Below are 23,069 nucleotides of genomic sequence, written 5' to 3'. Positions count from 1 at the left end.
TTATTATTATTATTATTATTATTATTATTATTATTATTATTATTATATTTCTTAATTTTATTTTAAAATTTTAAAATAATAAAAATTCACTTTTAAATAAATTTATTCACTATTTTGAAAATTAGATTGGTCATCAAATCAATAAGAGTACCGAATTAGTGATTTATTGGTCGAACCACTATGTCATTGGTCGAACCGAATTATTAAACCAGATTAATCTAGGTTTATTCGTAAACTAGTCTCCATGAAGAAAATGTATAATTATTAAATTGGTCGAACCAAATGATCCAGTCTCTAAAAAAATCATGACACCTATAAATTTTCAAGATTTTAAAATATCATAATTTAACAAATTCATTCTTTAAACTCAAATTCTAAACATAATCATCACACACAACAAAATAGTACATAATACAAATATAAATAAAATAAACTCGAATAACAATATAATGCATTGTCTAGACAAATTAGATTTAAGGGGTGAAAGATATTCCAATTAAGTTTTAAGCAAAATCTTTTTATATTTTAATTTTTTTTTTATCAAAACGGCGTCGTGTTTTGTGAAAAAAGAGCAAGTAGTTAATCCATCGATTTATAAAAATCGTTGGTTCTTCAACTTTTACCGATTTGATTGGTTTGGCCAATTCTCATTGATTAATAGGTTATCTGATCCACCAATCGAACCATACCAATGACCCCTTTGATTTTTTATTCGACCGGTTTAATCGACAGGTCCAATGCGATTTCTTATTAATACTATTTTTTTTCTTTTTTTAATGTTCTTCTAATTTTATTTTATTTTGGTTTTATTATTTTTTTAACACAATGGTTTCTCCTTCATACTTTATATCACATTCTTCATAGTCATTACAACTTTATATATTTTTAAAAATTTTAAACTATTAAAAATTATCAAAGTTATTGGAAATAATTAATTCCTATTTTGTTTAAGAGAAACGTTGTTAAAAATAGTAATAAAAAATAAAGAAAAATATTCATCAAATGTTTATGTGATTTGTAAAATTAAAAAATTGCTTTTACCCAATTATTTGTATTCGAATAAATATCAACTAATTTTCTTAAGTTTGTAATATTTTATTAAAAAAATAGATTTTAAAAGTAGATGATAAAATATATATTTTTATTCTCTTCTTAAAATACTATTAAAAAACTAGACTATCAAACAAGTTTTTTTATTTTCATTTTTTAAAAATAGTTTCTAAAAACTAGTTTATCAAACAATTTTTTAATTAATTTTCTTTTTAAAACTAGTTTTTTAAAATAGATTTGAAAAACAGATTTTAAGAACTAAAATTGAAAAGTGTTTCAAAGAGACCCTTATTATTACAATTTTAATGAATTTGATGAATATTAATTTAGTTGTTGCAATTTTAATAAACATTTACTATTTTAGTGAAGTATGACTTCAACTAATTTTTGATACATTTCTCATTGGTTATCTTGATACTAACACAAATTCTATGTCATGTAATTTTAGTTTGTTATTACTATTTTATGATAAATTTTATTAGTTGATTTTATCATTTATTATTTTATGATTCAAAAAAATAGTAAAAATATGTTATCTAATTTTTTTAAGATAAAAAATGTTGAATAATTTTTATAAAAAAATATGATGATTCATCATTTAGTCATTTAATATTAATAAAATAAAAAAATTGTTTGGACAATCAACCGCCCAACCTAACCTAACTCGAAAATTAATGGGTTTTTCCAAACCGACTCATTGGTATTTCGGGTGGTTATTTTACTTCACCAGAATCGGAGTGTCCTATATGGATTGAATATTGGATTTGGTCAAACCCAATCCAAATCGGCCCATGTACACCCCTAAAAGTATCGGCAATTTGGAATTTCCAATATATACATATTGAAACTTTTGAAATTTTCGATAAAGACATGTGCTCTCTTACCGAAAAATTGTGAAACTTCCGGTATTTACCACAAAATTTCGAAAATATAAAATTTTCGGTATACAGTGAGGTAAATTTTTCATTTTTTCCTATATTAAATATTCTCGAATAACTAACTCGATAAAAAACTACCCACATACATATAATAAAAAATGTGTTACATATAAGAATACAAAAAAAAAACTATGATGACTTCCTAACTTCGTCTTCCCAGTACCGACATACTTGATGGTTGACTTCTAGTTGGTTTTGTGCACGATCTCTTTGTAATTTGATTCCCTTGCGAGCTCTCAACACACTCTCTTGACACTTTCTACTCTTCTTAACTGTCCTCTTTCGCTTGTACTTCACCGATGATAGACACATAGAAGTTGTTGATAAATGTGTTAATTCCTGAACCTTTTTCTTCAACACCCTTTGACTTACAATATCTAAAATAATGAAATATGTATTCAACTCTTCACATTCTGCTTCTAAATCCAACTGTGTACCAGTTTCTTCATGACTGACCATATGCTCCTTAATATGTAATTTCTGTAAAATACATGAATTGATTCTAAGGAAACATGATTACCTTGTATTTGGAAACCGACAAGTTGACACACATACGGTAATCATTGTCTTGTTCTAATGAAGCAACCACGTGCATCTTGACTTGCACCAATTTTTTTTACCCTTTCTAGTTCCTTTCTAATATGATGCATACACTATCTTGAAACAAAATCGTGCAAGTTTGCATAAAATGAAGTGTTATACCGATGCTCAATATTGACAATATTTTTTTGAAACGAGACTCTGATTGAACCTAGCTGTAACTTCAACATGGTGTTCACAACATCCCAACTTCGACGTAAATCTGCTCGACTTGTAGGCAACATGTTTTTTCGTCTTCAATGAGCAGACTCCATCCTGTAAACCATAAATAGACATATATGTTAAATTATATTTAGTAATGTAATAACTTCAAAATGACATATGTGTACCTGTTCATTGTTGTGTTCCATAAATGACTGGATATGTTAGTCCAATCAGCAAGAAACCTTTCTTTATAAGGTGTCAACCATGTTTCACTCGCATACTTAACAAATAAAGGAATATCAACACAAACAGTCTAAAAGTGCTTCAAGTATTCTACAAACTAAATTTTTCTATTTGAATACATGATATTGTTCCAAAGATCATTGGCATGTTCTTGTCTTTCTAATTTAACATACTCTTTACATTTCATACTAACGCTTTTTTGAAATATGGAACGAACAAAACAAATGAGTTGAATTTGGGAACACAACTTCCATGGCATTTATTAACGCAAGGTCCTGGTCCGTCACCACAACCTTCAGTAGCAAATTCTCAGAAGAGAACAACTCTTTGAGCTTCTCCAATTCCCATTTAAATTTCTTCTCCCTTTCATGTTTCAAATAGGCAAATTCAACCAAAAACGTCAGTTTTGTTAACATAACACCAACAATCTCAAACAATGGTAGTTGGTACCTGTATGATCACGATGCACATAGTCAAAAATTTGCTAAATCAAAATCTGCATTTTTTAATGAGTGGAGGCCAGTAGCTATTTGTCTTGTATTTAAAAGATATCAACAACAACATTTGAGTCGTCCTTATTTGTAGTTCATCGCATGTATTTCTTGATATGAATAAGACTCAACAATATTTGCATTTCTACCTATGGACCTCTCTTACTCGTATTATACGTAGCTCTAGCTTTATACACTTACGTAACACTTGTGAGGTTTTCTGGATCTTTGTCTTTCAAAGCAACAACTATGTACCTTGGAGCCATATTGTATTTTGTCATGTCATTCACAAATTGTCTTTCATGATCTTTTAGACGATCCAATATATCATGGTCATCTAAATCCTTAGATATTTTATGATTGTGCAACCTGTACCTAACCATCACCTTCCAACCGCTACCACTTGGCACAAATCTCAGTCTAAAAAGAAATTTAACTTTCATACTATAAATGCCTTATGAGGAATTATTGCTTTCAGATGCATTCTTCCTTTTATAGTTTCTTCCTATCTCACAATCCATAATCAATTTATCTTTCCTCCATCGCTTCCCATTTGCAGTATCAGAATGAACAGTGACACAACAATAATACCATGTTATTTACCAATAGTCTATTTTCATGCTAATACTTCAGATCGAGACTGGAACATATGTCACTACGCCAAATAAGGGAAAAGAGGGCGCTTATTTTGGCCTATAACAGCGCTTTTAAGCGCCCTCTAAAGTGGCGCTGGCATAGGTAAAGACAGCGCTTTGTTTTCCTGGAGAAAGCGTTGTCTAAAGTGGCCCTTTAAGGGCCACATTATAGTGCGCTTTCAGAAAAAAGCGCCCTCTGGAGTGGTCCATAAAGGGACACCTTAGAGGGCGCTTTCTGGAAAAAGCGCCCTCTAAAGTTGTCAATGTAAAGTGTTTAGAGGGCGCTTTCTGGAAAAAGCGCCCTCTAAAGTTGTCAATGTAAAGTGTTTAGAGGGCGCTTTCTGGACAAAGCGCCCTCTAAAGTTGTCAATGTAAAATGTTTAGAGGGCGCTTCCTACAGAAAGCGCCCTCTAAAGTGTTAAGCGCCCTCTAAAGTTGTCAATGTAAAGTGTTTAGAGGGCGCTTTCTGGACAAAGCGCCCTCTAAAGTTGTCAATGTAAAATGTTTAGAGGGCGCTTCCTACAGAAAGCGCCCTCTAAAGTGTTAGTTATTTTAAAAAAATTGTTTGAAAAACAGTGGATATTTAATTGGTAACCTGTTCGCATGCTGCAAAAGTGTAAAATTCATATTGATTTCATCCTTTAATCCAATGTTATACACCATTAATCCATTGATATATACAACATGAATCCATTTATATACAACATTAATCCTCCATATATACAACATAATATATGATTCTTTGATCAACAATATACAACAACATATTCATGATTTAGTAAAAGTACAACAACAATATACAACATATATACAACAACAACATACAACAACAACATTCCATACATATATGTACAACAATATACAACCTAGCTATATGATTCTTTGATCAACAATGAATTGACACAATTCATCCTTCATTTCATCCAAATGAGCTCTTGAGTAAGATTTGTATTCCTCAAAGTACTACAATTAAGAGAATAAAACATATTCATGATTTAGTAACAAATTGGATGAAATATCCGATAATATTAAAATAAATCCTAAGTTATTATTCCATACCATTTTTGGGATGTCTATACGATTCAACGCAATGATATCTCTCATAAATTTCAATACAAAAAATCCGCAATCGACCGAATTATTTTGCTGAGGACACTACACAGAAAAACAAACAATATATATATAGTTAATTTCTTACAAACACTATTATAAGCAAAAAAACAAACACTATTATAAGCAAAAATAAGATACTTAATATATACCTGAACTCTGATCTAGGTAATGTCCTTCCTATTGCGATAATTCTTTTTCGATCTAAATTTTATTATTGCCCTAACAAAATAAAAACGTATATTGAGATCAATCTGACAGACATAATTAAATATACAAATACACACGAATATTTAGGGGAATTTCACTTACGCGTCAACCGTCTTCTTCATACTCGGATATTTACTCCAATCACCCGATAACGAATCGAGATAATACACTATTAGTCTCGAAAGATCCATAGCAACCAACACCCAGTGACCACTGTAAAATAAAACAAAATTTAGATGAATGAAAATTTTCTACGTAAAAGATATACATAGATTAGAATGAAATTATTAGAAAGAAAATCTAACCCGTTGCCAGAATTAAACGGTAAAAAATACAAACTGGGTGTAGTATTATCGCCGACCGCCATGAATCTATCGACTAGATCATTCTTTACGGATGTTGGATTTTTCGTTATTAACGTTGCGTTGATACGGGAAGCAGCAATAAAATTGAAACGGTTACACAATTCAGTTCCCCGCAGCAATGTTACATACATATACCTTAAATAGAAACATAATAAACATTAGACTACTCATTGAAATGTGTAAATAAATTGTTCAACTAAGTAAATTATAGATTGATCGGAGTACCATATGTATGTATGAATGACAGCGATGCCCAATTCGTCGTGTTCAAAAAGTTGTTGCATGTCCTCTTTTGCAATTATTTCGAAATGAGCAGCTCCGAAAACACCTTCATCAAAATCTATACTACGAATGGCCCCGTGCATAATATCGGACTCATTCACCATTTTCTCAAGACGCATCATAATTTGAGATTTTGTCCCGGACGTCGTTGGAGGAATATCGTTACCAGCTTTTTTCAACTTTCGACCGGGAACCTAAAAATTCATATAAATTAAATCATGACTTTTTGTGATGAAACAGAATCGTTGCGTATATAATTCAATAGGTATATATATTTGTACCTCTTTTAGAGATGCAACCGACTCGATGCGTCTTGAAATCCCTTTACCAGCTTTATGCGTGGGTCTTGTACGAGTCTAACATTACCATGTAATAAGGATTGATTAAATATCATAATTGTAGCTGAATTGAAATGTGAATACTAAAGATTCATAATCATTTAGAACATATATACCTCGGCATCTGGGAAAATTAGATCTGACGGCCATCCAACAAAGGATCCGACTGCTTCTCGCATCAACGTTGTCTCTGAAACAACGTCAGGTAATGGTAGAAGCGCGTCGGTATCTAATACAAGGTCAACCGAAACTTTCATATATCCCAGGAGGGGATTATGGTGAAGTAATTCACCCGAAGTGTTGTGCACTTTTCCCTTGCCAACCATGCGATAAGTTGGTGACGATAGATACAGCTGACAAGGTGAAATGCCCTAAACCAATAATAAATGTTATTGTTAACGTGTATATGTGTCAAGTAAAAAAGTGCTATTTTAATTTCATAATAACATATATAATTACCTCGGGAAATTTCGGTTGACAATTGATACTAGCTCGGTCACTAGTATCTTTTGCCTCGGAGGCGCACCTTTCCTCTCTATACCTTGCATTCTCGTTTTGCAGTTGGAGTACTTGTGCCCTTAACTCCGCCAAGGTCTCCATCACCTCTTTGTTGGTAGGATTTTTTGTTTTTGGTTTTTTATAAAATGACGACGGAGTCACACCAAAACCCTTACCCCTCACACGACCGGAATACTCAGGAACATTTAGTACTCGACTAAGTACGCTCCTGCAATCCCGGACCTCGGTTGAAGGTAAGGTTTGGGATAAAGTCTCCTGAAATATTATTAGAGGAGATTAAAAATGAATTATATGTCTAACAAAATTTTCGATATAATTAAAGAAATAATGTTACATATACTTACACATTCGTCATAAACAGTTTGGACCGCTTCAACGACAGCCCCATCCTTCCCAACCCGAGCAGCCTTCCATAATACGTGCTCCGGAAGAGATGTTGCGTCACTTTTCTCCTCGGCTAGCTACACATTGAATTAGATTATAAGATCATCAATTATAACATATTGTGACAATGTATAAGCTCATAGCATTTGAATATACTCACAATTCTTTGTTGTAACCGTGCATATCCCGTACGCCCTTTTTTGTACGGATACGCGGGTTTTGATGCCCTTTTCCGATTTATGTCGCTTACTTCCTGGATAAAAAAGTTTAAGGCATATTAGAACCAAGTAACTTAACAATTGTATAATACCATAATTAATAGACATTACATGGAATTTTTCGTTTCTTCGTTTGGCGACAAAGTTATTCCATTCATCGGCTGAAATAATCTCGGCATACTTCATTGGCCGTTCTGCTTCAACAAATTTTCCTTCCTCATCCTTGAGAAATTTGTTGGACAAAAAGGATCGAAATCCTCGGAGTCTTTTTCCGGCCAATTGAATACAATATTTTTGCCGGCTTTCATCGATGTGAAAGGATCTCTAAAAAACATACACATGGAGTGTGTTATTATAAAGTAATATTATAACAATATATGGTCAACAAATAGTCAACAAAAAAAACATATAACAATATATGGTAAGTACCTGTATCTCCGACCATATTTTTTCTTTGCCAACCTTCAAGTCCGGACTTCTCCAATTATCACATGTAATCGGAATATGTTGTCGAACAAGGAAACCAATGTAACTTGCCAACATTGAACCGTTAGGCTCAATTAGTTGGTCTTCAGCACTCCAATGTACTTCAAATTTTACACCCTTGTCTCTTGCACGAATGATTGACTTCATAACAGTCAATCCTCGTTTGATTTCTTTTTCAACATTGTTACGTGATCCATTCGCGTCATGGGTATCGTCTTGGTTAGCCATTTTATCTGTAATATAGAAATGATTCAATAAGACCCAAGTAAGACAATGATTCAATACGTGAACACATTCATATACCTTCCATTTCTCTCATGTTACAACAATCTAAACTCTTTTTTTTTATCATTATTGAATACAAACTCACACACACCTACTGCATGCAAAAGACCAATGCAAACTTATGGTGTTTGGAACATGAACAAACTTGCATCCATAATCATCAAACTTCCAAGCACAAGCTCAAACACACTTCAAATGATATCAGTTTTCAATCAGAAATAAAAAACTCAGTTTGCCCTAAACAACATTAATCAACATAATGCACAAAATGTAAAATTAAGTTTAGAAAATGCCCTAATCAAACACATGAAGAAAGTGAACGGTAACGATGGAGAAGAGAAATACCTTCAAGGTGACGGTAACGATGGAGAAGAAAGTGAACAGTGACGGTGGACGTGAACGTGAACGCAGCAGCAGAAAAAGGCGACGACGACGATGACGGTGAGGGAGGGAGAACGAACGGAGGACGAGAGTAATCGCAGTAGAGAGTAATCGCATTAGAGAGAAAACCCAGTTATGTAAACGAAATAGCTTATAGAGAGGGAAAATAAAGAGACATGCAGTATATGTTATAATTTTAATGTTTACTAAAGGGGACCTTAGAGGGCGCTTTTGTAAAAAAAGCGCCCTCTAAAGGGGGCCTAAGAGGGCGCTTCTGAAAGCGCTCTCTAAGGCTTTCCAAAAGCGCCTTCTAAACTGGAAATGTACATGGACTTAGAGAGCGCTTTTTTAAAAGCGCCCTCTAAGGGTAACCTTAGAGGGCGCTTTCACTAAAGCGCCCTCTATTGTTGTCCCTCCATTTCCTCATTATTTTTTTTTGGCTTCACTTTAGAGGGCGCTTTGTTACAAAAGCGCCCTCTAAAGGGGGCCTAAGAGGGCGCTTCTAAAAGCGCTCTCTAAGGCTTTCCAAAAGCGCCTTATAAACTGGAAATGTACATGGACATAGAGAGCGCTTTTTTAAAAGCGCCCTCTAAGGTTACCCTTAGAGGGCGCTTTCAATAAAGTGTCCTCTATTGGTGTCCCTCCATTTCCTCATTATTTTTTCGCTTCACTTTAGAGTGCGCTTTGTTACAAAAGCGCCCTCTAAAGTGCGCTGTCTATTCCAATAGTATGCTCCTTATTTTTTCTCTTCACTTTAGAGTGCGCTTTTGTAATAAAGCGCCCTCTAAGGGGCGCTGTCTATTCCAGTTTTTGGCGTAGTGTGTTATTTACAATATATAAAGAGTAAACTATCAATATCATATAGAAGGAAAACCTTTAAATTAAACTTGTTACATAGAAAACGTATAATGTCAGTGGTGAAGAACTGTGTAAAATATGCACAAGAATCTGTAGAAGACCTTGTCGGTTTTGGACCCTCAAGTAAAATATTATTTTGCACTACCAAAAATTATGAATAGAGGTAAAAAAATTGATATACCTGAAAAAAAAAATTTTTTTGGAAGTTTAGTTGCTAACCGGAAATTTTGAAAATTGCTGGTATGTTTTTTAGTTTTTTCATATAAATACCAAAAATTTAAAAATTGTCAGTATTTCTTCATTGGAAATTTTCAAAAAAAACCCGATAAAAATGTTTGTTTTTCATAAAATGCGAAAATAGTCGTAATGGAAATTTAGCTTTTTACATATTAGTAAAAGTTAAAATTCTTAAAAATATATAAATTTTGATTGATAAATAATAGCATAGACACTTTCATCGATATAAAATATAGGAGATGTTAAATAGAAAAGAGGGTAGCATACATCCCTTTAATTGAATTATTTGGTACCAATTAGTTTGTAACCTATATCATTTTTTTCTCTTGTTTATATTTTAATTAAATAAATTTAAATATTAATTAAAAATATTGTTTAAATTCAATTTGATAGTTTATTTGTTATCAATTATAGTTTACTTTTTCTTTTCTTGTATAAGTTCAACTGATAGCTTCAAGCAAAAATTGGTGACAGTTACTATTCTATAATGAAATGAAGTTTTGTTAACAAAATTAATTATTTTAACGATTCCTATTTAAATCTCATCTTTTATTTTTCCATGACAATGACCACAAACAAAGTTAGAGGTTCAATTTTTCCATTAATGAAAACAGTAATATTTTCTTTCATTCCATGTAGGGTGTTTCCTTGTATGTGGCTGTTCTACGGAGGTTTTTCTATGGCTGCAAGTGGAAGTGATAGTAACAACGATTCAAGAACACTTGATGAGACACCAACATGGGTTGTTGCTGCTGTTTGCACTGTTTTCATCTTGATATCCATTGCTCTTGAGAAGAGTCTTCATAAATTTGGAACGGTATGCAATTAATTTTCAATTTTCAAAACATTAAACTTTGTTTTATTACTAGTAATTCAATGTTTATGAGTTTCTTAATGAAGTTAAAGGTAACTTCCATGTTAGTTTTAACTTCATAGCATTTAATTTCAATTTGTAATTTACAATGTCAATCACAATCAGGTATATATTAATTCAAAGTCGGTCTATAAATTTTAAATTATTTATATAATTTAATATTTTAAAGTATTTTAATTGAAGGTATATATAATAATTTTTTACATTGCACTAGCATCAAATTCTATAAACTATAATATCTTTTACAAATCCAAAATTAACATTTTTTTTCAAGTGTTGCTTTTAATATTTTAGTTTTGATTCAAAACTATAGATGCTTTAAAATTAATATAAAATAGTTTTACATTATAAAGTTTATACTATGTTGGATGTCTTTTAAACTCAAAATTCAATGCATATTTATGAGATTAAGTTTAAAAAAACTATTTATGAGCATAAATTGTGACTAATCTATCTGGAACTTTCAAAATTGAGACCACTCTATTTTATGAGTTATGTTAAGTATTATTTTTTATAAGCATATTTAAGTATTTCTAAAGCGTCAACCGCTTAAAATAGTGATATTCAATAAAGATATTTTAGTCTTTCAAAATTGAGTATATAAATTTTGTGTATTTAATAAAGAAATTATAATTTTTAAAAGAAAAAGTTTAATGATATTTAAATTTTTTAATTTTTGTGAATTATTTAAAAATAGAGTTTAACGAACATGCACCATCATTGATACATTTCTCACTTATTATCTTGATGCTAATATAACTTTATGTCATGCAATTTTAATTTCTTACTAGTATTTTATGATAATTTTTATTAGTTGATTTTATCATTATTACTTTATGATACTAAAAAATAGGAAGATAAAAAATATTGAATAATTTTTATGAAAAAATATAATGATTCATCATTTAGTTATTTAATATTAATAAAATAAAAAAATTATTTGGGGAACCCACCGCCCAACCCAACCTAACCCGAAAATTAATAAGTTTGCCCAAACCGATCCATTGGTATTTTGGGTGGTTATTTTACCTCATCCAAACCGGAGTGTCCTATATGGATTGGATATTGGATTTGGCCAAACTCAACCCAAACCATCTCATGTACACCCCTAAAAGTATTGACAATTTGAAATTTCCAATATGTATATATTGGAACTTCTGAAATTTCAGATACAGACATGTGCTCTCTTACCGGAAATTGTGAAAATTCTGGTATTTACCACAAAATTCCGGAAATATGAAGTTTCAATATATAGTGAGGTAAATTTTTTATTTTTTTCCTACATTAACTTTTCTCGAATAACTAACTCGATAAAAAAAACTATCAGATAAAATATATACATATAATAAAAACTATGTTACATATAAGAATACAAAACAAATTAGGATGACTTTCTAACTTCGTCTTTCTAGTGCCTAATGCGTCCAACATATGTTGATTCTCATACTTTTGCATCTTCGGTATAGTTCTGTCTCCAAAAGTCAGTGACGGGAGGCAATGGACAATCAGGTTTCAACTTTACCTGAACTCAATGATTGTTGTTGACAAAACCAACAACAATAATTTTATGTCTGCTCGTATACATAGGTGGACCTAAAGCAAGAAGGAAAATGTGTTGTTAAGTCTCTTGGATAGGGAGACAAATAAGACATTGTATCTACAAGCAATGGGGTAACTCATATTAAGAATCGTCATCTATTTATCAATATCCTACACACCTAAGTATTATACTCGTAACACATTTCTAACTGTAGAGATTGTGTCATAGAATAAATTGGAAAATAATTAAGGGTGTTGATGAACTTGAGTATCTAATTGCGTCTGAATCAAACACCATGATTTTTTGCCTCATCCAAGTAAAATTGCAATAGTCTGAAAACTAAAATTGCACCATCACACACATCAACAATGTCATCAATGTATGAATGTAAGAAATCAAGAAACTGAGACAAGTAAACATCTCCCGAAGATGCGGTGGACGGTTGACTTCTACACGACATACTTGACGGTTGACTTCCAGTTGCTTTTGTGCATGATCTCTTTGTAGTTTGACTCCCTTGTGAGCCCTTAACACACTCTCTTGACACTTTATTCTCTTTTTAACTCTCCTATTTCGCTTTTACTTCACCGATGATAGACACATAGAAGTTGTGGACGAATGTGTTAATTTCCTAACCTTTTTCTTCAACACCCTCTAGCCTACAATATCCAAAGTACTGAAATATGTACTCAACTTTTTACACTTTGCTTCTAAATCCAATTTTGTATCAGTTTCTTCATGACTGACCTCATGCTCTTCAATATGTAATTTCCGCCAAAATACATGAATTGATTCTAAGGGAACAAGATAGCCATGTACTTGGAAACCAGCAAGTTAACACGCACATGATAACCATTGTCTTGTTCTAATGAAACAACCACATGCATCTTGGCTTGCACCAATTTTTTTTACCCTTTCTAGTTCCTTTCTAATATGTTGTATACACTGTCTTGAAATAAAACTCTGTAAGTTGGCATAAAATGAAATGCTATACCGATGCTCAATGTTGACAATATTTTTTTGGAACGAGACTCTGATTGAACCTAGCTGCAACTTCAATATGGTGTTCACAGTATCCCAACTTCAGCATAAATCTCCCCGACTTGTAGTTAACATGTTTTTTAGTCTTCAATGAGTAGACTCCACCCTAAAAACCATAAATAGAAATATGTGTTAAATTATATTTAGTAATGTAATAACTTTAAAATGACGTCTATGTACCTGTTCGTTATTGTGTTCCATAAATGAGTGACTATGTTAGTCCAATCAACAACAAACCTTTCTTTTATATGGTGTCAATCATGTTTCACTCACATACTTAACAAATAAAGAAATATCAGCACAAACAGTCTCAAAGTGCTTCAAGTGTTCGGCAAGCTCAAATTCTCTATTTGAATAAATGATGTTGTTTCAAAGATCCATGACATGTTCTTGGCTTTCTGATTTAACATATTCTTTACATTTCATACTAACGCTTTTTTGAAATATGGAATGAACACAACAAATGAGTTGAATTTAGGAACACAACTTCCATGACATTCATCAACGCAAGTTCCTGGTTCGTCACCACAATCTTCGGTAGCAAATTCTTAGAAGAGAACAACTATTTGAGTTTCTCCAATTCCCATTTGAAGTTCTCCTCCCTTTCATGTTCCGAATAGGTAGATTCAACCAAAAACGTCAATTTTGTTAATGTAATACCAACAATCTTAAGCAGTGGTAGTCGATACATGTATGATCACGATGCACATAATCAAAAATATGTTAAATCAAAATCTGGATTTTTTAATGAGTAGACGCCATTAGCTATTTGTCTTGTATGTAAAATAAAAAATCAACACTAAATGAAACATATTCAACAACTTCACTGAATCAACATGTGCCTAAAAGATATCAACTATAATAACATTTGAGTCGTCCTTATTTGTAGTCCATCACATGTATTTCTCTCTATGAATAAGACTCAATAATTTTGTCATTTTCGTCAGCGGACCTCTCTTGCTCGTATTGTATGTAACTCTAGCTTTATACACCTGGGAAACACTGGTGAGGTTTTCTAGATCTTTGTCTTTTAAAGCAGCAACTACGTACCTTGAAGTCATATTGTACTTTGTCATGTCATTCATAAAATGGCTTTCATGATCTTTTAGACTACCCAATATGTCATGGTCATCTAAATCCTTAGATAGTTTATGATTATGTAACCCACACCTAACCATCACCTTCCAACCGCTACCACTTGACACAGATCTCAGCCTAAAAGGAAATTTAACTTTCATACTATAAATGTATTATGATGAATTATTGCTTTCAGATGCATTCTTCCTTTTGTAGTTTCCTCTGATCTCACAATCCACAATCAATTTATCTTTCCTCCCTCGCTTCCCATTTGCAGTATCAGAACGAACAATTACAACAATAATATCATGTTATTTATCAATACTATTTCCACGATAATACTTCAAATTGGGACTGAAATATCCGTCATTTACAACATATAAAGAGTAAACTATCAATATCATATAGACGAAAAACCTTTAAATTAAACTTGTTACATAAAAAATGTATAATATCAGTGGTGAAGAACTGCGTAAAATATGTATAAGAATATGTAGAAAACTCTACCGGTTATGGACCTCAAGTAAAATATTATTTTGCATTATCAAAAATAATGAATAAAGGCAAAATTTTCGATATACCTGGAAATTTGAAAATTTTGGAAGTTTAGTTGCTAATCAAATTTTTTGAAAATGACCGGTATGTTTTTTGTTTTTTTTCATATAAATACCAGAATTTTAAAAATTGCCGACATTTCTTCATTGAAAATTTCCAAAAAACCGATAATAAAATACTTATTTTTCATAAAATATGAAAATAGTCGTACCGGAAATTTAGTTTTTTACATATTAGTAAAATATAAATTTTCATAAATTTCTCTTGTTTATATTGTAATTAAATAAATTTAAATATTAACTAAATTGTTTAAATTTAATTTGATAGTTTATTTGTTATCAATTATAGTTTACTTTTTTTTTTTTTTTTGTTGTTGTAGATTTTCAACTGATAGCTTCAAGCAAAAATTGGTGACAGTTACTATTATATAGTGAAATGAAGTTTCGTTAACAAAATTAATTAGTTTAATGATTCCTATTTAAACCTCATCTTTTATTTTTCCATGACAATGACCACAAACAAAGTTAGAGGTTCAATTTTTCCATTAATGAAAACAGAAATATTTTCTTTCATTCCATGTAGGGTGTTTCCGTGTATGTGGATGTTCTACGGAGGTTTTTCTATGGCTGCAAGTGGAAGTGATAGTAACAACGATTCAAGAACACTTGATGAGACACCAACATGGGTTGTTGCTGCTGTTTGCACTGTTTTCATCTTGATATCCATTGCTCTTGAGAAGAGTCTTCATAAATTTGGAACGGTATGCAATTAATTTTCAATTTTCAAAACATTAAATTTTGTTTTATTACTAGTAATTCAATGTTTATGAGTTTCTTAATGAACTTAAAGGTAACTTCCATGTTAGTTTTAACTTCATAGCATTTAATTTCAATTTGTAATTTTTTTTTACATATGGTTGATTATGAAAAAATAAACTGATCGGCTCTTTATTATAAATTAGAGAAAAGGGACTGGGAAAAATGATGGTGTATTGATTTACGATGTAAATCACAATCACGTAATATATTAATTTAATTCAAAGTCAGTCTATAAATTTTAAATTATTTATATAATTTAATATTTTAAAGTATTTTAATTGAAAGTATATGTAATAATTTTTTACATTGCACTACCATCAAATTCTATAAACTATAATATTTTTTACAAATCCAAAATTAACATTTTTAATTTTTTTCTCAAGTGTTGCTTTTAATATTTTAGTTTTGATTCAAAACTATAGATGCTTTAAAATTAATATAAAATAGTTTTACACTAATAAAATAAAAGAAGTGTATTAAAATTGAAAAGATATTTTTAAATAATTTGATTGATTGACGACCAATTATCTTTATTTTATTGGAGAACAATATAAAGTTTATATATGTTGGATGTCTTTGAAACTCAAAATTCAATGCATATTTATGATATTAAGTTAAAAAAAAACTATTTGTGAGCATAAATTGTGACTACAAAATTGAGATCGCTCTGTTTTATGAGTTAGGTTAAGTATTATTTTTTATAAGCATATTTAAATATTTCTAAAGCGTCAACAGATTAAAATAGTGATATTCAATAAAGATATTTTAGTCTTTCAAAATAGAGTATATAAAATTTGTGTATTTAATAAAGAAATTATAATTTTTAAAAGAAAAAGTTTAATAATATTTAAATTTTTAATTTTTGTGAATTGTTTAAAAATAGAGTTTAACGAACATGCACCATCATTGTAAAGAAATTTTACATATAATATGAAATCACCAATATCCTAAATCATTCAAATTATTTTAAGTCATCAGTATCATGCGGTGCGGTGGAATGCACGTCGTTCATTAGATGAAAGTGTAAATTTATTTTATTAAATTTTAATATAACTTTTAATTAATTTCTAATTCAAAAAAATCTTCTTAAAAAATACTCTTGACAAGTTGAATTTGCTATTAGTGGTTAGGAAAAAGACAAAAGAAGGCTTTGCTTGAAGCTCTAGAGAAGGTCAAGGCTGGTAAGTATTTTACAAAAATATTATTACTTCTAAATACAAAACAACTTTACTTTTTTTCTCTCTTTTTTATTTATTTTGCAGAGTTAATGATTTTAGGATTCATTTCACTTTTATTGACAATTGGACAAAGTTACATAGTCAGAATATGTATTTCTGAACAAGTTGCAAACAAAATGTTGCCATGTCCACATAAATATATAGGTGATAACAAAGTTTCAAGTATAAAAGAAAAACATATCAGAAAACACAGATATTTATCTGTTGAAACTACCTCCTACAAATGCAGCACCAAGGTATAATTTACAAAATTTCTCATTTTTATCTGACATCAATATACTAGTTGTTGCTCATCAAAATGTTGATGGTTCATTGATTATAGGGACATGAACCACTTTTATCTGTGAATGGACTTCACCAGTTACACATTCTCATATTCTTCCTAGCAGTCTTTCATGTGCTTTACAGTGCTGTCACAATGCTTCTTGGAAGACTAAAGGTAGATTTCACAAAAATAAGTTCAAATAAATCAATCTAAACAAAAATTTAGATTACAAGTTTTTGTTTATACAGATACGAGGATGGAAGACATGGGAGGAAGAGATTTCAAGTAATGGATATGAGTTCGCCAATGGTATATATGAGTTCGAATAATTATCATTTTCTATTATAAAAAATTACTATCTCTATTTTTTACTAATAAATTTTATCTTTTAAATTGAAATATTTGCATGAAAACTCATATATTGGTTATTTACTATTTATTCATGTGTGTAGATGCTACAAGATTTAGACTCACTCATGAAACATCATTTGTGAGAGCTCATACAAGCTTTTGGACTAGGGTTTCTATCTCCTTCTATATTGTGGGACTCATCTTATACTAAAATGGCTTTTCTTTCCTTTAATTTTTTTTTACTTATTTAAGGGATGAGATTTGATTTCAGGGATGCTTCTTTAGACAATTTTATAGATCTGTTCGTAAGGTTGATTATCGGACTTTGCGCAACGGATTTATTAACGTAAGTAATTATAATAACGACATCTCAATTAAATATATACAATCGGAGTTCCATTGTGATCCTTAATATTATTATGTATAGGTTCACTTAGCTCCCGGAAGTAAATTTAATTTCCAAAAATATATCAAAAGATCATTAGAAGATGACTTCAAGGTAGTTGTGGGAGTAAGGTAACCAAATTTTGTCATAATGTATTTACAAATAAGCATCATTAATATAATGTATGGTTTTTCCTTTGAAAAAAAGTGCTTATTTTAAACCACCTTTTTCTTGTTAACAGTCCTGTCCTCTGGGCATCAGCTGTAGTTTTCCTGCTCCTAAACATTGATGGTGAGAAACTATACTTTCTATTGAGTTCTAGGGACCAAAAGCACTTTTTTCTTTTATAAAAATTAATAAAAGCATACTTAAGAAAATAATTAAAAATGATAGCTGATTAATTATATATAATTTTCAGGATGGCGTACTCCACTATGGGCATTTTTAATTCCAATAATTGTAAGTATTCTATTTTTCTATATAAAAATTTCCAACATGATTGAGATCAACAATTCTATATTAAGACATTTAAATTAATTTGTTGCAGATAATTTTGGCTGTTGGAACAAAACTTCAAGTAATATTAGCAAGAATGGCTCTTGAAATCACAGACAGACATGTAGTTGTACTAGGAATGCCTCTTGTTCAAAGTTCAGACAGATACTTTTGGTTTAATCAACCTCAGTTTCTTCTTCATCTTATCCATTTTGCTTTGTTCCAGGTATTATTCAATTGTTTAAAATGCCAATTATCTAATTTTTTTTTATTAAATTTATATAATTTATTCTCTTGTACTTGCAGAATTCATTTCAAATAACATATATCTTGTGGACATGGGTAAATTCATTACACCTTAATTCTAAATATTGACTAAATTCATTTTTGTTTTATATACTTTTGATCAATTAATAAAATAATTATTTATTTATAATTTGTAGTATTCTTTTGGGCTGGAAAATTGTTTGTGTTTGGATCACAAGCTTACCATTATGAAAGTGGTTTGTGGAATTGTGATGTTATGCCTCTGCAGCTACATTACACTTCCATTATACGCTCTCGTAACTCAGGTAGGTGCATGTTTGTACTGGCAACTTATACCGACTAGTATATAGATCATATATATTAATTATTGAAATTGGTGTAACACGCAACAATCGTGTTAAATACGTGTAGATGGGTTCAAGGATGAAAAGATCAATATTTGATGAACAAACATCGAAAGCGTTAAAGAAATGGCACATGACTGTGAAAAAGAAGCATGGAGTAGTGAAGTTAGGAAAGTCTAAAATAGTGACCATGGACGGTAGCACTATTGGATCAACGTTGCAATCCCCTAGTCCAGCACTTCATCGTTTCAAAACTACTGGTCACTCAACAAGATCTTCAACCTTTGAGGAACAAGATGAATATGAGTTATCTGATCATGATATGGAAACTAACTTGATTCTAAAAGTTGATCATGATGGTGACCAAGAAGTTGAAGATGTGCATCATAGTGAAGGAGAAGCTAATAATGAACATGAATTCAATTTTCTCAAGCATACCATTAACAACTTTGTTTAATGTAGTTTTTTTTAACAACAATATCTATCAAATTTTATTTGCTACATCATCAATTCTTTAGTACTCTATAGTACATCATAATGCTATTTCACACAACTTATTTATAATTTGACTCAATAGTGAAAATTAATTGATATCTATCTAATGAATAGTAGGGACTGATATTACCTTATATCTAATGAATAGTAGGGACTGATATACCTTAGATAGCTTATGCAATTGTGTCTGGTGTTTATGATGGTTTGTGCTACACAGAAATTGTTGAAATCATTTTAGTATGGAAGTCGCAAGTAATTGTGTTTGTACGATGACATGTTATTTGGGTTGCATTATACATTGATGCAAATATTTTTTGTAACTTAGATATTATTGACCGATAGAACATAAACTTCAATGCAACTTGTTTTTGCCTTTGATCAACGGTTTTACTATGAACTAGATATCTTTGACTTTTACAAAACTTATATTTCTTCAATGCCCCATCATTTGTACCAAACTCATTGTAATAAAACAACATACAATTTTCGATAAAACAATCAATCTTTTTTACTTTTAGTCTCAACTTCGACACCATCTTATTTGCATCATAATAACTTGTAGGCATGTTTTCTTTCACAGAAGTCACGTCCAACATCATTTTTACAAAGAATTCTAAACATTGATCAGGAACATTCCAATTTGACTTCACAGCCAAGGGCCTCAGGCATATTGATAGCCTAGAGTTAGAAGACCCTCAAACAATGATATATTTATTTCTTTTAACAACTGATAAAACTTTCGCACTTTCTCATTCGGGAGCTTTTCTACATCAAAGTCTTGAGGTTCATCATAAACCACATTCACCCCAAATACGTCACCGACTATATCATCTATTAGATTAAATTATTCCTCGCATTGCATATTTGATTGACTCCTTGAAGCATCTTTATTTATCTCTTATCCAATATGTGTTTGACCACTAGAAGCCTCTCAATTCATCTCTAGCAATTTTTCTCCATTAGATATCCAAACTCAATAATTTAGCTAAAACTCACTCTTTTCAATTGATGTTTCACTTCGCTTGGGTTACTAGTTATATTTCTGCAACCACACTTTAAACACAAGCGTATTACCCCTCCTTCGATTCAACAACATTTTTGAACAAACGCATATGTCTGAAATCTGACAACTTCCGCCTTAAAATATAGTTCAAACCCACGTCTTCCTGTAAATATTTTATCATACATCTAGGTACGATAGAATTGATAATATTAATACTCTACATGTACAACATTGTTCATATTAAAATTTAATAAATAATATAGGATTGATCTATCAACAAATTCTTAAATTTGTATCGAGATCATATAATTAGCATTTTTTTAAAGGAAGATAACTAACTTATATCTATCTCCTTGTAATTTTTTCTGAAAAAAAAAATATATTATATTATTCACTTATTTTAAATAAATATAAACTTACAAATATTTATTGATTATACACTTAAATAATATTTTTAAGTAATATACACTTAAAATATATTACTAAACTGAAATATATTACTAAAAAAATACTAAAATATATTCCTAAATAATAACCAAAGTATACTATTTTTATATTGTTTTTTATTTCAAAATATTATTTAGTAATATATTTCCAAAATAATTTATAAAAACAATATATAATACTTAAAAAAATAGTATTTTCTTATAATATTATATATCACATAATACCTAATATTTCTAAAATAATTTTTAAGTGTTGTGTTTACTAAAATATAAAAACAATGCTTGTGGCGCCTGCATTGGCCCTCATGAGGATGCACCAGATGAATTGGCGCACCCCCATAGCAATAAGAGGAAGCACCAGTAGCATTGACGCACATGCATTGGGCCTCATGAGGAGGCGCCAATGCTTGTGGCGTCTGCATTGGCCCTCATGAGGAGGCGCCAATGCCTCTGGCGCCTGAGTGCATTTTGCATGGTGGGTGCCAATTCATGTGGCGCCTGCTTATGATGGTCATGTGGGCGCCAATTCATCTGGCGTCCATGTGTTTTGTCCAATAGATGTCCTGTCTCTATAAATACCACGCCTTACATACAATTATTTTCACTCAAATTCATCTCTTAGTCTAGTTCAACCATCAATTTCAATTTTCTTTGTTTCAACAATGTCTGCATACATTCAGAAACAAAATGCTGGTGTAATATTTTCTGCCGTTGCGGCTCCGATACAGGTTCAACTTTGGAACACAGATATGCTTGAACGTCTTAATCGGACGTTGTACAGTTGGTTAGAGGGAGAATTTGGAGAGGGTGAACGGATTAGAAGAATACAATGGCTTGTGTCCACGTTCAACCAACACGGAGAAGTGCGTGAATGGGTGGATATTAAGACCGACCAAGACGCTCGTAGGATGATGCATTACATGTTCAAAATTGTTTTGATGGTTGTAATCGTATAGTTTTTGTATTCTAGTTGTTTTAATTGTTTGTGTTATTTTTTATGAACAACTGTCTTTTCGTCACAGACGTCTACTATGAAGTAAATTTAGTTTTCCATATATTGCAACAGAGGTACTTTGAAATAAATTTAGTTTTCCATATATAGAAACAGAGGTACATCTGAATTTATCTGGTTGTGCTCGTTCCAACACTAGGACAGTTATTATGATTGTGACCTGGTTGACGGTATGAACTATATAGTCTAACCATTTTGTTCGCCGTATCCATTTCGATTTGAATCCGGGTATTGTTAGGGCGACCCTTTTTCTTCCTTCGCATAACTTCATTGTGCCAAACGATGTCCCCTTGATATTCTGGCTAATAATCCTCTTTTGCCACTACCGAAAAACTAATTTTATACATATTTGAAAGGCTGATGACTTTGTAAACTTCAGATAGCAAGTAGGATGGATCCCTTCGAACCTTTGAGCATGCCGCACTGACATGGGAGCAGGGGGTACGAAAGGCTTGGAACCTTCCGCAGTTGCACCAACCTCTATCTAGTTCGACTCTATACTGTCCCATTGGCATGCCCTCATTGTGATCCATGGACTCAGCAACACTAAACCAACCTTTAGTTCGGCCAAATACTGTAACCACGTGTGTGTTTGCTTTGGCAACTTCATGTCTGAGGAATTTCATTGAAGCATCACTGAACAACTGTCCAAATTGCAACATTGAACTCCATTTTGAGCGTCTGGTTTCAAACAACGCCCCTAGCCTGAAATACGTAGCTTGCACCAAAGCGGTTATTGGTAGGTTACGGATGCCTTTGAAGACAGAGTTCATTGATTCCACAAGATTTGTTGTCATGTGGCACCAATGCTGACCGTTGTCGTATGCCCTAGTCCACTTCTCCAACGGAATACTATCGATCCACCGAACCGCATCTTCGTTCGATAATCTTATTTCCTCACGGTAGTGTTTGAAAGAAGGTTCTGATAATGCGTAACCTGCATTGATAGCATTCTTACGCAACATCTTATCTTTGATTTCTCGCATGAAATTCTGAGCAATATGTCTAATACAAAACACATGCGTCAAAGGAGGATTTTGCCAGCCATTATCAATGTTATTATATGCACTGATGATTGAGGGGTGTCTA

General features: G+C 31.4%; 1 protein-coding gene across 1 annotated transcript; it reads left to right on the top strand.

Moving 5' to 3' along the window:
• Nucleotides 1-15,369: 15,369 nt before the first annotated feature.
• Nucleotides 15,370-19,481, top strand: LOC127123554 (MLO-like protein 10). The gene is made up of 14 exons (XM_051053764.1): nt 15,370-15,621; nt 16,803-16,860; nt 16,942-17,153; nt 17,240-17,356; nt 17,431-17,491; nt 17,635-17,723; nt 17,805-17,879; nt 17,961-18,049; nt 18,160-18,209; nt 18,337-18,377; nt 18,466-18,639; nt 18,720-18,755; nt 18,857-18,985; nt 19,092-19,481. The coding sequence occupies exons 1-14, from the start codon at nt 15,370-15,372 to the stop codon at nt 19,479-19,481; spliced, it is 1,773 nt and encodes a 590-aa protein (XP_050909721.1).
• Nucleotides 19,482-23,069: the final 3,588 nt, after the last annotated feature.

The sequence above is a fragment of the Lathyrus oleraceus genome, chromosome 2 (genome assembly GCF_024323335.1).
Source record: "Lathyrus oleraceus cultivar Zhongwan6 chromosome 2, CAAS_Psat_ZW6_1.0, whole genome shotgun sequence".
In the NCBI taxonomy this organism is placed as follows: Eukaryota; Viridiplantae; Streptophyta; class Magnoliopsida; order Fabales; family Fabaceae; genus Lathyrus; species Lathyrus oleraceus.
Note: the sequence above shows the minus strand (reverse complement) of the source record. Positions and strands in the feature narration are given on the sequence as shown.

Coding starts and splice junctions, on each gene's coding strand:
- LOC127123554 (XM_051053764.1), top strand. CDS start 15,370: ATGACCACAAACAAAGTTAGAGGTTCAATTTTTCCATTAATGAAAACA. Junction 17,154..17,239: donor CCTACAAATGCAGCACCAAG/GTATAATTTACA, acceptor CATTGATTATAG/GGACATGAACCACTTTTATC. Junction 18,050..18,159: donor AAGGTAGTTGTGGGAGTAAG/GTAACCAAATTT, acceptor TCTTGTTAACAG/TCCTGTCCTCTGGGCATCAG.